A 14,979-nucleotide genomic window follows, 5' to 3' on the forward strand; every position below is an offset into this window, starting at 1 on the left:
ATTTACCATATTTTTTTCTCTAACTAAAAATTTTATATCACATAAATTATGGTAACTCAAATATAATCTAACTAAAGCTTATTAAACCTAATAAAAAACTGTGGGTTCAAACCCTCTTACAAAATAAATTTTTTAATAAATAAAAATAACTCAAATATGCTTATCAAGCGAACTAAAAATTATTGTTATTTTTGTTGTTGTCGTTGTTCTTGTTGTTGGTGTTTTCGTTGTTATTCTCATTGTTGTTGTTGTCTTGTGATTGTAATTATTATTGTCATTGTTGTTGTCATTATCATTGTGGTTGTTATTATTGTTGTAGTTAATGTTGTCGTTGTTGTTGTCATTGTTATTGTTGTTGTTGTTGTTGTCATTGATGTTTTCCTTCTCGTTGTTGTCATTGTTGGTGTTGTTTTTATAGATGATGATTATATCATTGTTGTTATTGTTGTTGTTGTATTTGTTGTTTTTATCGTTGTTGTTCTTGTCGTTGTTGTAGTTGTTATTGTCGTTGTTATTGTCGTTGTTGTTTTCTATGTTGTTGTTTGTTGTTTTCATTGTCGTTGTTGTTATCTTTGTTGTGGTCATGTAGTTTTCAATCTCATTATTGTTGTCATTGTCATTGTTGTTTTCATTGTTGTCGTTGTTATTTATAAAGTTGTTATTTCCATTTTCTCTATTGTTGTTATGCTGATGAAGTTATTATTGTCGTTTTCATTGTCATTGCCATCGTTGTTGTTGTCGATATTTTTGTGGTGGTAATTGTCGTTGTCGTTGTTGTTCTTGTTGTTGCTATTATTGTTTGTTGTTTTCGTTTTTGATGTTGTCACTATTGTTGTTGTTGTCATTGATGTTGTCATTGTTGTTGTTGTTATCGTCATTATTATTGTTATCGTTATTGTTGTTCTCATTGTTTTTGTTATTTTTGCCGTTATTATTATCGTTGTTGTTATCGTTAATGTTGTCATCATTGTCACTGTTATTATCATTATCATTATCGTTGTCATTATCGTTGCGTTGTTGATGTTGTTATCTTTGTTGTTGTTAATGTTGTTATTGTTGTTGTCATTGTTATTGTCGTTGTCAATGTCGTTATTAATAACATTGTCGATGTCAATGTTGTTGTTATCATTGCTGTTGTTGTCATTGTCGTTAAAGTTCTTATAATTGGGATTCTACCTAGGATCGTTGAGGGGTAGGATCAAAATTGATAGAATAAGATCGTAGGATCGTGATCCTGCAAGTATGCATTAATGTACTTTGAATTATTAATTATCAATTATATATTTTTTTAAAGTTTTAAGATGTAAATAAAAACTTATATGACTTCATCTATTAAGGTTTGAAAAAGAATATTTTTAATAATCATTTTTCAAAAATTAATCAATAAAAACTTGAATATTATAGTGGCCATGGTATTGATATACTTATTTCAAACATATATATTTATACAAAAGTTATATAAATTATATGAAAATATTTTATAATTGAAATTACCCTTGTTCTAGCAGACGCAACATTCTTGATACATAACTAACATTTAATAATAATGTTTGATACAAAAATATTGCAGAAGTCTCAAAATGTCGAGCTGTTAAAAGCTTTAAACTATAAAAATTGAAACTGTTTATAGTATAAGTAAAATATTACATCTGATAAGAAATATTGTTTGCTCAAAATGCAAAAAAGATACATCATCATCAAGTCATCAATAAAGGTACAAAAAGCAGCGAAGTACTCAATAAATAGTAAATGTTGCGGCCTGGATCGGAACCTGAGACGAAATCCTGCAAAATGCTACCATCCATAATACGGATGACAACTGATTGAATCGGTCAGTGCTTAACATCGAGCATAACTCCCTATCCAGCTCAAAGTACAGAGATTATACACTATATTTACAAAATAATAATTAACGTACGAACTTATTATTAATTGACACCATTGTATACTTTTACTATATTCTTTCGTTGTTCTATACTTCTATGTAATTATGATGCCATTCTCAAGCTTGGCAGAAGTATGTTACTGCCACTTATACAATTTGGTAATCTTAATACTTAAGCATGTTCATTTGGTTAATACTCTCAAGTTTATCACTGATCAACAAGCACAACAATATGACACCTGATATATGTAAGGGTTTGGTTAGGTGAGACCGTTATCCTAAACTGTGGTGTGAGTCATTACCCCTCTAATACAATTATGCCCGAGCTCTATAGGATAGGTAGCTAACCCCTTGTGTTACACTACATTTTACGTGCCGGCTAACACAGGCATCGGGATTTTACATACTGATTCATGGTTCGACATTACCTTACTATTAAGGCCATTCAATCACTACTCATTTACACAAGTACATCACATTTTTATTACTACAAGTTGACATTACCAACTTGGGTGGTAACTTCCTTTATTTAATAAAATTCTTAATCATAACGTTAAATTTACCTTTATGTCGTTATACGTTCATTATTAAATTTTTACACATTAAATTTTATTTATAACTTTAGTTTTAATAGTTCACTAAATTCACACTAATAACTTAATATTCTATTAATAGTCTCCAAATTAGTATTTTCTACAAGTAGCTACTAAAATCTATTTCTCTTGAAATAAGTTCCCAAAATCAACATTGTTAACTTTAAAACAAATAAAATTTTATTCTCTTCACAAAATCAAATATTCTAATTATATTCAAATCAACACTGCATCCTTTGGATAAATTTCCAAAATTCAACAAGTTTACCAAAAATCAATATTTCATGTTTAGAAAAACAAGTAAATTTATTAGGTTTACAAAAATCAAAATTCTAGTTATAAAACAAATAAAACTTATAATTTCACAAAAATCAATACGTCTAGACGTTGTTATTTTCGTTGTCGTTGTAATTGTTATTATTGTCGGTGTTGTTATTGTAGACGTTATTTTCGTTGTCGTTGTTTTTATTGTTTTTGTACTCATTATTGTTGTCAATATTGTTCTCATTAATGTTGGCGCTTTCATAGTCATTGATACTGTCATTTTTGTTATTGTTATCGTTGTTGCTGTCGTCATGAATGTTGTTGTCGTTGTTGCTGATGTTCTCATTATCATTGTTATTCTCATTACTATTATCATTATTGTTGTCGTTGTTGTTGTCATTGTTATTATCATTGTCGTTGTCATTGTCATTGTTGTTGTCATTGTCGTTGTATTGTTGTTCTTGTTGTTCTTGTTGTTAGTTTTGTTATTGTTTTAGTCACTGTTATTATCGTTGTCATTTTCGGTGTGAATAACATTGTCGACGTCAGACGTCAAATCATTGTCGTTATCATTATTTTTGTTGTCGTTGTTATTATTGTTTTTTCATTGTTGTCGTTGTCGATGTTATTATTATCATTGTTATTATCGTTGTCGATGTGTCGTCGTTATCATTGGTGGTGTTGTTGTTGTTGACTTCTTGTTGTTGTTAACGTTGTAGTTGTCATTTTGTTTTTATTGTTGTCGTTGTTGTTGTCAATATTGTTGTTATTTTTGTTGTTGTTGTTGCTATTATTTTTATTGTCTTTATTGTTGTCTTTATCATTGTCGTTATTGTTGTTGTTGTATACGTCTTCATTGTTGTTGTTATCGTCGTTGTCATCATTATTTCGTTGTTGTTATTGTTGTTGTTGTTGTTGTTGTTGTTGTAATTAGTGTTGGTTTTGTTGTTGTCATTACCATTTTTGTTTTCGTTCTTGTTTTCATTATTGTTGTTATTGTCGTTCTGGTTGTTGTTGTCGTTGTTGGTTTTGTGGTTGTTGTTATCATTGTCATTGTTGTTGTTGTCCTTGTTGTTATAGTTGTTTTCATTATATTTGCTATTGTTGTTATTGTTATTGTTATTATTGTTATGGTTAATGTCATCTATTCTTGTGGTTATTGTTGTTGTGGTCGTTGTTGTTGTTGTTTTTATTGTCGTTATTGTCGTTGTGTTGTTGTTATTGTTGTTGTTGTTGTTGTTATCGTTGTTATTGTTTCACTATTGTTGTCGTTGTCCTTATTGTGGTCATTGTTGTTTTTGTCATTGTTGTTGTTGGCGCTTTTGTTGTCATAGATGTTGTCATTGTTGTTGTTATTGTTGTTGTTGTTGTCGTCATTAATGTTTATTGTTATCGTTGTTGTTGTCATTGCGATTTGTAATAACCCAACTTACCGTTGATAGAGTAAACAGGATCATCACGGGAATTACTTCCCAAGAAAACTCAAATCTCAATTCCAAAACTTGTGCAAATGAGTCTTTAATTCTAAAACATAGATATATTAGCTAATTTTCAATCCAAGAATCTATCTAAGTCATAAGGTAATCATAAAAGTCTCTATAAAAGTCCAACATAACCAATACAGTTTAGACAAATATACAATTACCAAAACTTAATACAAAACTACAAAATTCTAACGTGTTCAGCTCAATATAACATCCTTAGAACTCTAATCAACTCCGCTAATCCATCATTTTCGACCGGTTCCGATCTGTAAAACAAACTAAAAGTTGGAAACAACAGATGATCAGATTAAACTGAATGAGAAGTAACAATTCAAAACAATAAAACACAGTAATTCAAAATAAAGGTTAAAATCACAATCAGTTTCCTATATCAATGTACGCACAGGGAGTCTAGTTTGAGAGGTGCCCCATACCTCTGAGGCTATGTCGCTCTCAGGTGAAGCTAGTCAATATCTGAATCATGACTCGCCTCAAAAATAGGGAGTAGAAAACAATGTTCCTCAACTTCGTCAATGACTAGCTCTCAAGCCCCATCTATTGACCGTATCATAATATCAACATAAGCAGTCTACAACAACATTTGTCTCAACAATTTTCAATTTCAAAAGAGCTTTAGTAAAAAGGTTTATTTTCAAGAATGTAGTATGGCCAGACCCTTTAAAGACGGCTACTACTCACCAAAAACGCTTAAAAAAGCTAAGTCTTGTTCTCTACAATCACTAAAAGGGTTCCTCGATGATGTCGCCTCCTAAAGCATAACAAATATAACATCACAACAAAGCATACGATACTACAAACTAGGCTCATACAACTCATTGCATCTCCTCCAATGACAGCATCTTAGTTTAAGCTTATATTCTAATATATTTAATCATAAAAGAATTGTACATATTCGAACTCAAACCACAATAGGCCATCAAGGCGACATAGTCATAATATAAAATTCATTTAGATCTTCTAAAGATTATCCACCTTCATAATTCTCTTTATTTTCCAATTAAACACCAATATGTACCTTTAAAACCAACATCGAAAATCCTCAAATAACCTAATAATCCCTTCAAGAATATTAAATTATTCAATCAATAACAACTAATATTTCATCCCACTATCAATGATTTCCAAGAGAATTTCTTAATTCATTTAAGAGCTTCAAGTCATCCATAATCTTACAGTTAACAACATTTTCCACCTATTTCCCCACTTTAATGTTTATAACTTCATACTAGTTATCAAAATCCATCAAATTAATCCACATTCCACAATTTATTATTAATTATCAAATGTCCATTACTTTTAATTGAGCAACTTATACAATCAATCTCAAATGTTTAACTTCATGAGTTTTTTGATTGAAAAGATTAATTTGGTAAGAGCATGGCAATTGAATATAATCAAGAAATGGTAATCCAATTGCATATATCCGAAAGATGTGGGTTCAAAGAAATCAGATGAATTGAGAGGGAGAGAAGAGTTAGATCAGAATATCATGATCAGAAATCATAGAATTTAAATTCAGAGAAAGAGGAAATTATACCTGTTATTATTTTGCTCATTATTTCCGAAAATCAGGGAACCAGATGGAACCATCGCCATTGTTGAGGTTCGAAAGACTTTCGGCCCGCCATTGTTGAGGTTCGAAGGGAAGCTTCAAAGAAGGAGGCTATATTTGGGCTGAATTCTTTAAAAAAACAGATTAAAATACCAGGGCTGTACTCGAAAGTCAATGGATTGAATGAGGAAGGAGGTTGCTCAATTGTAGCGAATTCCAAGCTTTTGATTATTGGTTCATACGAATGGAAGGGAGAAGAAGGGTTTAGGACATTGAAGAAGATGATAAATGGAGGCACAAAACTTATTTCGGGTTTTTTTTTTTTTAAATTTTTTTTAAATTTTATTTCCTTTTCTTTTAGTTTTATTCTTACATGACTCATAGAAGGTTTCCTAATTGTTTTGAAGCCCAAACGCCTATTCTCGATTTCATTCGAATTTCACCCAAATATTATTTTATTTATTTAAATTATTTTAAATTGCCAAGTTAAATTCTCGAATGTTACATTCTACCCAACTTCAAATGAACTTCGTCCTCGAAGTTAGACTAAGTCTCAAGTACATACTCAAATCCAGCTAACATACACATCGTAAAGCTATGTTACCCAATTTCTCACATACATATCGTAAAGCTATGTTACCCAATTTCTCATACTTTGTGTATTGTAAGAATCTATATTACACAACTAACTATGTGAACTAACCAAACTTTAAGGCCTAGCATTGTTAAAACTTAGTATTGTTTTAAAATCCTACAATTCTACCCAACTAAGAATAAAGTTCGTCCTCGAACTTAACCCTTTAAGACTAAGGAGATACAATAGTTATAAACGGTAAACATAGAAATACCTGCGTAAACAACCAGGGATAATCGCGTTTCATGGCATCTTCTGCTTCCCACGTGGCTTCTTCGGTGACGTGATTAGACCATAACACCTTCACGAGCGCTACACTACCCCGACATGTATCAACCATTTTCCTATCCAAAATCTGAATGGGGGTCTCCTCATACTGCAAGGTGTCATCCAAGGTTAACTGTTTGGGCTGTAGAACGTGTGAGTCATCCCTGATATACTCTCAGCTGGGATACGTGAAACGCGCCATGCACTCGGTCAATAAATACAAGTAACGCAAGTCGATACGCTACCTCGCCTATGAACTCAAGGATCTCGTAAGGTCTAATAAATCTTGGACTAAGCTTACCCTTCTTCCCAAACCTCATTACACCCCTAGTTGGTGAAACTCAAAGGAAGACTTTATCTCCAACTTGAAACTCAAGAGGCCGACGTCGTTGGTCTGCGTAGCTCTTTTGCCTAACTTGGGTTGCTCTCATCCTCTTACATTTCAACTGGACTTGGTCGATCATCTCTTGAATCATAGGCGGTCCCACAGCTACCGTATCCAAACTATCATCACAACATACAGGGCTACGACAACTACGACCATACAGTGCCTGAATGGTGCCACCCCTATACTCGAATGATAACTATTGTTATACGAGAACTCAATCACATCCAACTTATCGTCCCATGAACCCCCAAAGTCTAAGACACATGCTCGTAACATATCCTCAAGTGTCTGTATAGTCCGCTCTGTCTGCCCATCTGTAGTAGGGTGAAACGATGTACTCATTCTCAACTCAGTACCCAACGAATTCTATAACTTTCGCCAGAAATTAGACAAAAATCTAGCATCTCTATCTGAAACTATGTCTCGTGGGACTCTGTGATGTCTCAACACTTGTTGTCGATAAGCTAAAGCCAACTAATGCTTGTTTCAGGTATCCTTCATCGGAATGAAATGTGCCGACTTTGTCAGTCGATCAACTATATGACCCAAATCATATTGTTGCCCTTCGTAGTCCTCGGTAGTCCACACACAAAATCCATAGATATCGATTCTCATTTCCACTCGGGTATCGGCAACGGGTGAAGCAAACCTTGAGGTCGCCGATGATATATCTTGACCTTCTGCCATGTCAAACATTTGGCAACAAAGTTAGCAACGTCCTTTTTCATACCATGCCACCAAAATGTTCTCCTGAGGTCTTGATACAATTTGTCAGTGCCCGGATGTATGGAGAAACATGAACTATGTGCCTCTTTAAGAATACGAGTACGTAAGTCTGGTTGTTAGGCACGCACCATCTGCGGTCGTCTCGCAAACTGCCATCCTCATGTATGCTAAATTGTGGGTTGGGTGTTTCAACCACTAGAGAAGCCTTCTCAATCAGGTGTGTATCTTCAGTCTGTTTCATCCTTATCTCCTCAAACAAATCAGATGTCACCTCCATCATCGACGCCACTGCCCCATGCTGTACTATCTCGATACCCATTTCCTCAATTTCCTCCATTAAACGTGCTCTAGCCAAGGCATTACACAAACTATACACAGTTTTCCGGCTCAAAGCGTCAGCAACGACATTAGCTTTCCCCTCATGATATCAAATCTCTAAGTCATAATTTGAAAATAGTTCTAGCCATCGTCGTTACCTCATATTCAACTCCCTTTGGGTGAATATGTATTTCAGGCTCTTGGGATCAAACAAGACCTTAAAATTAGTACCATACAGATAGTGTCTCCATATATTGAGAGAAAAGACTACCGCAGCTAATTCCATATCATGCGTCGGATAGTTGATCTCATGGGTCTTTAGTTGCCGTGAAGCATACGCAATGACGCGTCCATTCTACATCAACACACACCCCAAACCATTCTTCGACGCATCATTGTACAGCTCGAACTCTAACTCTCCATCTAGTAGTGCTAAGATAGGTGCAGTAGTGAGTCGTGTCTTCAAAATCCTAAAAGCTTCATCACACTGATCATCTCAAACAAATCGTATATCTTTCCTGGTCAACTGAGTTAGCGGTCGCGCAATCTTGGAAAAGTCGCGTACAAATCTCCAGTAGTACCCTGTGAAACCTAAGAAACTTCGAACTTCAGACGCATTCTTAGGTATGTCCCAAGTCGAGATTGCCTCCACCTCTGTCGGATCTACCGATATACCTTCACTAGAGACTATGTGCCCAAGAAAATAAACCATGCGCAGCCAAAATTCGCACTTTGTGAATTAGGCATACAACTTATGCTCTCTCAAAGTTTGTAATACGATTCTCAAATGTTCGGCATGTTGATCCCCATCTTTAGAATAAATTAAAATGTCATCGATGAAAACTACAATGAACTAGTCAAGATACAAGGTAAAGATGTTATTCATGAGGGCCATGAATGCCGCCGGTGCGTTGGTCAAACCAAAGGGCATGACTGTTAACTCATAATGCCCAAATCGTGTTCTGAAGGCCGTCTTAGGGATATCTTCTGGCGAAATGTTTAACTGATGATAGTCAGACCTCAAATCAATCTTAGAGAACACCGATGCACCTCTGAGCTGATCGAACACGTCATCAATCCTAGGAAGCGGATATTTGTTCTTCACAGTAGCACGGTTGAGCTCTCGATAATTTACACATAGCCTATAGGTCCCGTCTTTCTTCTTGACAAAAAGAACAGTTTCGCCCCAAGGAGACATGCTCGGGCGTATATAAACCTTCTCCAACAATTCTTGCAATTGCACCTTTAACTCCGCTGTCTCTCTAGGTGCCTGGTACAAGCTCAATCGTCCAATCAACTGTTGTCGGAGGTGGTAACCCAGGTATCTCTGAAGGGAAAGACATCCTCGAACTCACATACTACACGTATCTCTCCTATCTTGGATGTGCTCATCGTCGTGTCTACCACGCGACATTAATCATAGGGTAATTCTTCCTCAAATATGTTTTCAGCTTGATAACAAATATGATCTTAGTGTGATTCTTTGGCACAAAACCCTTAAAGGTCACTCTCTACCCTTTAAGCCGTCATACAGCTACTTTCTTCATCCAATAATCAATGCTTGCCTTGTAGTTCCTCAGCCAATCCATACCCAAGATAATATCAAAATTATCTAGAGGAAACTCTATCAAATCTACGCGTCAATCTATTCCCATAAAGTCTAAGGGTATATTCCTATACACAAGCTGACATAAGATTCTCTCACCTGATGGTTGTGCAAACTTACTATTTATCTCAAGCGAACTAGAAAAAAGCAACTTTGATACACACAAAGATGCAACGAAAGAATGAGATGCTCCAGAATCAAATAAAACATACATAGGTTTGTTGTTGACTAAGAACTTACCCGTAACAACTCCTGATGCAACCTCGGCTTTATCTCTCTTGAGAGCCATAAGCTTCCCTGTAGCGTTGGTGCCACTGATTGGTGCACCGATAGATGATCTAGAAGAGCCTTCCATAGAGGACCCCTGACTCTGCGAACTGTGCCCAAAAGATGCTTGCGGTCGACCCTGCCATCTAACCTAAGCCACACTAGCTTGACTACCGGTCGGTCTCTGTGCTGAACCCTGAGGAGTCCTTATCAACCCTTACTCTTGTAACCTTCTTGTGCCCTTTCTTCCCACAATGGAAACATTCTATGATTCTGCTACCCTAAGGTGTGCTTAATGACGATTTCCCGAAACTGGATCGGTGCTCCTGGTGTGACTGAGCAGGTGCTGAATATGTTCGACTCCCAACACTTTGTGATATCTTGTGGGTGTTCTCTCTACGTCGTTTCAGCCTTGAGTGGCCTTTCGTTCGTCCCCTAAGCGTTCAACCTCACATGCATCACGGTATACGTCTCTAACATGTTCGTGCCCCAAGTCCCTCATACGTTCCCGGATATCCAGACTCAACCCTGATAAAAACCTCTGAGCTCTAAATCTCTCCGTAATCTTCATGTCGTCCACGTACTTAGCTAACTCCATAAATCAAACGTAGTACTGGTGAACATTCTGGGTTCCCTGCGTAAGCTGAGAATATACATCGAACATCTTCCTCTAGAGGTGTAGAAGGATGCTCCAATGTAATAGCGGAAGAAGCTGGTAGAAGAGCGTCTCTATGGGTGACCCACCATGTATTGGCGTCACTAGTCAGATAGTGCATCGCTAGATATACCTTCATATCCTCGGGTGTCTTCAACATCGCGAAAATCTTCTCCATCTCCCGGATCCAATCATCTAGCCTAGTGGGAGAACCCTTATCGTCATATTTCTTAGGGGCTAACCTCTGAATACCCTCTGCCCGTGACGCCCCTAATTCGTGCTCAGAACTACCCTTTCAAGAACTGGCGTTAAGTGACTGAAGCACCTGCGATAGCAGAAGCAGGTTTTGTTGTTGCTGCTTGTATAACATCTTCAGCATTGTCTCAAACTGTTTGATTGTGATGGCAGCCGGAACGACAGGTGTAGAGGTCTCGATAGGGTCAGATCGCGCATGAGAAGCCCTATGTGATGTGACCGTACGCTCAAAGTCATGGGAGGTCTCAAACTTTACCCTATCCTCATGGCTTTCGGGACGAGGTAGAGGATTTTCATCCATCTCTATACGTGCACAAACAATTAAAGAACATACGTTTTAACAACAATAAATAACTTGATGAATATACATACAAACATAAGCGTATGAAACACCATAAAACGATAAATGAATTAAACGTCCGCTTTACGATACCCCATCAACTAGCTTCAACCCAATCTCTAACGTCACACCTAATGTCTTTTCTCTTCCTCACATTGGTCCTATATCTTTATTACCCATCCAACGATTCTCAATTCACATTTCGACTCTAATACCAACTGCAACAACCCAACTTACCGTTGACAGAGTAAACAGGATCATCACAGGAATTACTTCCCAAGAAAACTCAAATCTCAATTCCAAAACTTGTGCAAATAAGTCTTTAGTTCTAAAACATAGCTAAATTAGTTAATTCTCAATCCAAGCATTTATTTAAGTCATAAGATAATCATAAAAGTCTCTATAAAAGTCCAACATAACCAATATAGTCTAGACTAATATACAATTACCAAAACCTAATACAAAACTACAAAATTCTAACGTGTTCAACTCAATATAACATCCTTAGAACTCTAATCAACTCTGCTAATCCATCGTTCTCGACCAGTTCCGATTTGTAAAACAAACTAAAAGTTGGAAACAACAGAGGATCAGATTAAACTGAATGAGAAGTAACAATTCAAAACAATAAAACACAATTATTCATAACAAAGGTTTAAAAGCAACATTAGTTTCCTAGATCTATGTGCGCACAGGAATCTAGTTTGAAAGGTGCCCCATAGCTCTAAGGCTATGTCGCTTTTAGGCGAAACTAGTCAATATCTGAATGACAACTCGCCTCAAAAACAGGGAGTAGGGAACAATGTTCCTCAACTCTGTCAATGACTAGCTCGCAAGCTGGATCCATTGACCATATCATAATATCAACATAAGCAGTCAACAACAACATTTGTCTCAACAATTTTCAATTTCAAAAGAGCTTTAGTAAAAAGGTTTATTTTCAAGAATGTAGTCTGGCCAGACCCTTTAAAAGACTGCTACTACTCACCAAAAACGCTTCAAGAAGCTAAGTCTGGTTCTCCGCGATCACTAGAAAGATTACTCGATGATGTCGCCTCCTGAAGCATAACAAATATAACATCACAACAAAGCATACAATTCTACAAACTAGGCTCATATAACTCATTGCATCTTCTCCTATGACAACATCTATTCTAATATATCTAATCATAAAAGAATTGTGCATGTTCGAACTCAAACCACAATAGGCCATCAAGGCGACATAGTCATGCTCTAAAATTCATTTACATTTTCTAAAGATTATCCACCTTCATAATTCTTTTTATTTCCAATTAAACACCAATATGTACCTTTAAACCCAACATCGAAAATCCTCAAATAACCTAATAATCTCTTCAAGAATATTAAATTATTTAATCAATAACAACTAATATTTCATCCCACTATCAATGATTTCCAAGAGAATTTCTTAATTCATTCAAGAGCTTCAAATCATCCATAACCTTAAAGTTAACAATATTTTCCACCTATTTCCCCACTTTAATGTTTATAACTTCATACTAGTTATCAAAATCCATCAAATTAATCCACATTCCACAATTTACTACTAATTATCAATTGTCCATTACTTTTAATTGAGCAACTTATACAATCAATCTCAAATGTTTATCTTTATGAGTTTTTTGATTGAAAAGATTAATTTGGTAAGAGCATGGCAATTGAATATAATCAAGAAATGGTAATCCAATTGCATATATCCGAAAGATATAGGTTCAAAGAAATCAGATGAATTGAGAGCGAGAGAAGGGTTAGATAAGAATTTCATGATCAGAAATCATAGAATTCAAATTCAGAGAAAGAGGGAATTATACTTGTTAATCAGGGAACCAGATGGAACAAAGATGATTGTTTACTTCGATTATTGCTGGAATTCGAAGTTAGAAAAATCATGGAAAGAGGATTTGTTCATGAATTGAAGGATTTATCAAGAAAAGATAAAATTTCAATCCTAATTTCAGAGGATGTCGAAAAGAGGAGGGAAAGAGCAGTGACAACAACCGCCATTGTTGAGGTTTGAAGGACTTTCAGCCTGCCATTGTTGAGGTTCGAAAGGAAGCTTATAAGAAGGAGGCTATATTAGGGCTGAATTGTTTAAAAAAAACAGATTAAAATTACTAGGGCTGCACTCGAAAGTCAATGGATTGAATGAGGAAGGAGGTTGCTCAAATGTAGCGATTCCAAGCTTTTGATTCTTGGTTCATACGAATGGAAGGGAGAAGAAGGGTTTAGGACATTGAAGAAGATGATAAATGGAGGCACAAAACTTATTCCTGTTTTTTTCTTTTTTATTTTATTTATTTTATTTCCTTTTCTTTTAGTTTTATTCTTATATGACTCATAGAAGTTTTCCTATTGTTTTGAAGCCCAAACACCTATTCTCGATTTCATTCGAATTTAACCCACATATTATTTTATTTATTTATTTATTTTAAATTCCCGAATTAATTTCTCGAATGTTACACTATTCTTGTTGTTGTTGTTGTTGTTATTGTTAATGTTGTCGTTGTTGTTATTATCATTGTCATTGTTGATTTCATTGTCATTGTGTTGTTGTCGTTTTTGTCATTATTATTGTTAGTATTGTTATTGTAGTTGTCATTTCATCGTCATTGTTGTTGATACTATCAATTTCAATGTCACTATTGTAATCATTATTATTTTTATCATTGTCATTGTTACCGATGTTTCTGTCGATGATGTTTCCATTGTTACTGTCGTTGTTGTTACCAGTGTCGTTGTTGTTGGTGGTGTTGTTATTGTTTTCGTTAATTTTACCATGGTCCTCGACGTTGTCATTAAGGTTGTCAAGATCGGAATTCTACGTTGGATCGAAATCAACTAGTGGGATCGAAGGATCCTACAAATTTGCAGAAATAACAAGTTTTATTATGTCTATGTTTATTGTAACATCCCATTATTTATTATGCCATAATATGAATATTTAATCATTTTGAAAGAATTATGATAACGTTGTTGGAAGATTACCTAGATTTGCTTTAAAAAGTATGAGAACTTAAATTAATGGTTATATTAACAATCATATTTTTATTAATTAAAGTCACTATATATTCTAAATTTCTTTATCCAAACTATAAGAAATATTATAATTTTATAATGATAACATGTAATTGATACAATTTAATAAAATGACTGTAAAATGTCACATGACATTCTCTTAGTGATTTCTCCTATGGAATATGTCTTACCAAAGTTAACATTAACTTATTCCTTTAATATATGAGTAGTATTTCCAATTTAATATAAAGACTGTAAGATTTCCAATTAAAGTTTCTTAAAATATATATTTGTTTCTTTTATGTTGAAGTATTTGCTACATAATAAAGTTTTTTCATTAAAATTTTAATTTCTAAATTATTTCATTAAGAAACAAAAGATACACGATAATAAAAAAATTATTTTGAGAATAACAAAGAATTATAATGACAAGTTGTTGGAAGATTACCTAGATTTTAATTAAAAGTATGAGAACTTAATTAATTCTTATATTAACACCCGTATTTTTATTCATTAAAATCACTATATATTCTAAAATTCTTTATCTAAACTTCATAAAATATAATAAAAAGACTGTTAAATTTCACATAGGATTCTCTTAGTGATTTCTCTTAAAGAATATTTCTTACCAAAGTTAACATTAACTCATTCCAATAATATATGAGTAGGAAGTATATTACAACTAGAT

General features: G+C 34.5%; 2 protein-coding genes across 2 annotated transcripts; both read right to left on the bottom strand.

The window, feature by feature from the left end:
* Window positions 1–6,599: 6,599 nt before the first annotated feature.
* LOC130801141 (uncharacterized) lies at window positions 6,600–7,020 on the bottom strand. Its single transcript, XM_057664910.1, has 3 exons — window positions 6,889–7,020; window positions 6,648–6,842; window positions 6,600–6,605 (listed from the first exon to the last, which is right to left on the bottom strand). The coding sequence occupies exons 1-3, from the start codon at window positions 7,018–7,020 to the stop codon at window positions 6,600–6,602; spliced, it is 333 nt and encodes a 110-aa protein (XP_057520893.1).
* Window positions 7,021–8,985: 1,965 nt separating this feature from the next.
* On the bottom strand, window positions 8,986–10,093 carry LOC130801142 (uncharacterized). Its single transcript, XM_057664911.1, has 3 exons — window positions 9,838–10,093; window positions 9,698–9,765; window positions 8,986–9,459 (listed from the first exon to the last, which is right to left on the bottom strand). The coding sequence occupies exons 1-3, from the start codon at window positions 10,091–10,093 to the stop codon at window positions 8,986–8,988; spliced, it is 798 nt and encodes a 265-aa protein (XP_057520894.1).
* Window positions 10,094–14,979: the final 4,886 nt, after the last annotated feature.

This window comes from Amaranthus tricolor, chromosome 15 (assembly GCF_026212465.1).
Source record: "Amaranthus tricolor cultivar Red isolate AtriRed21 chromosome 15, ASM2621246v1, whole genome shotgun sequence".
Lineage (NCBI taxonomy): Eukaryota > Viridiplantae > Streptophyta > Magnoliopsida > Caryophyllales > Amaranthaceae > Amaranthus > Amaranthus tricolor.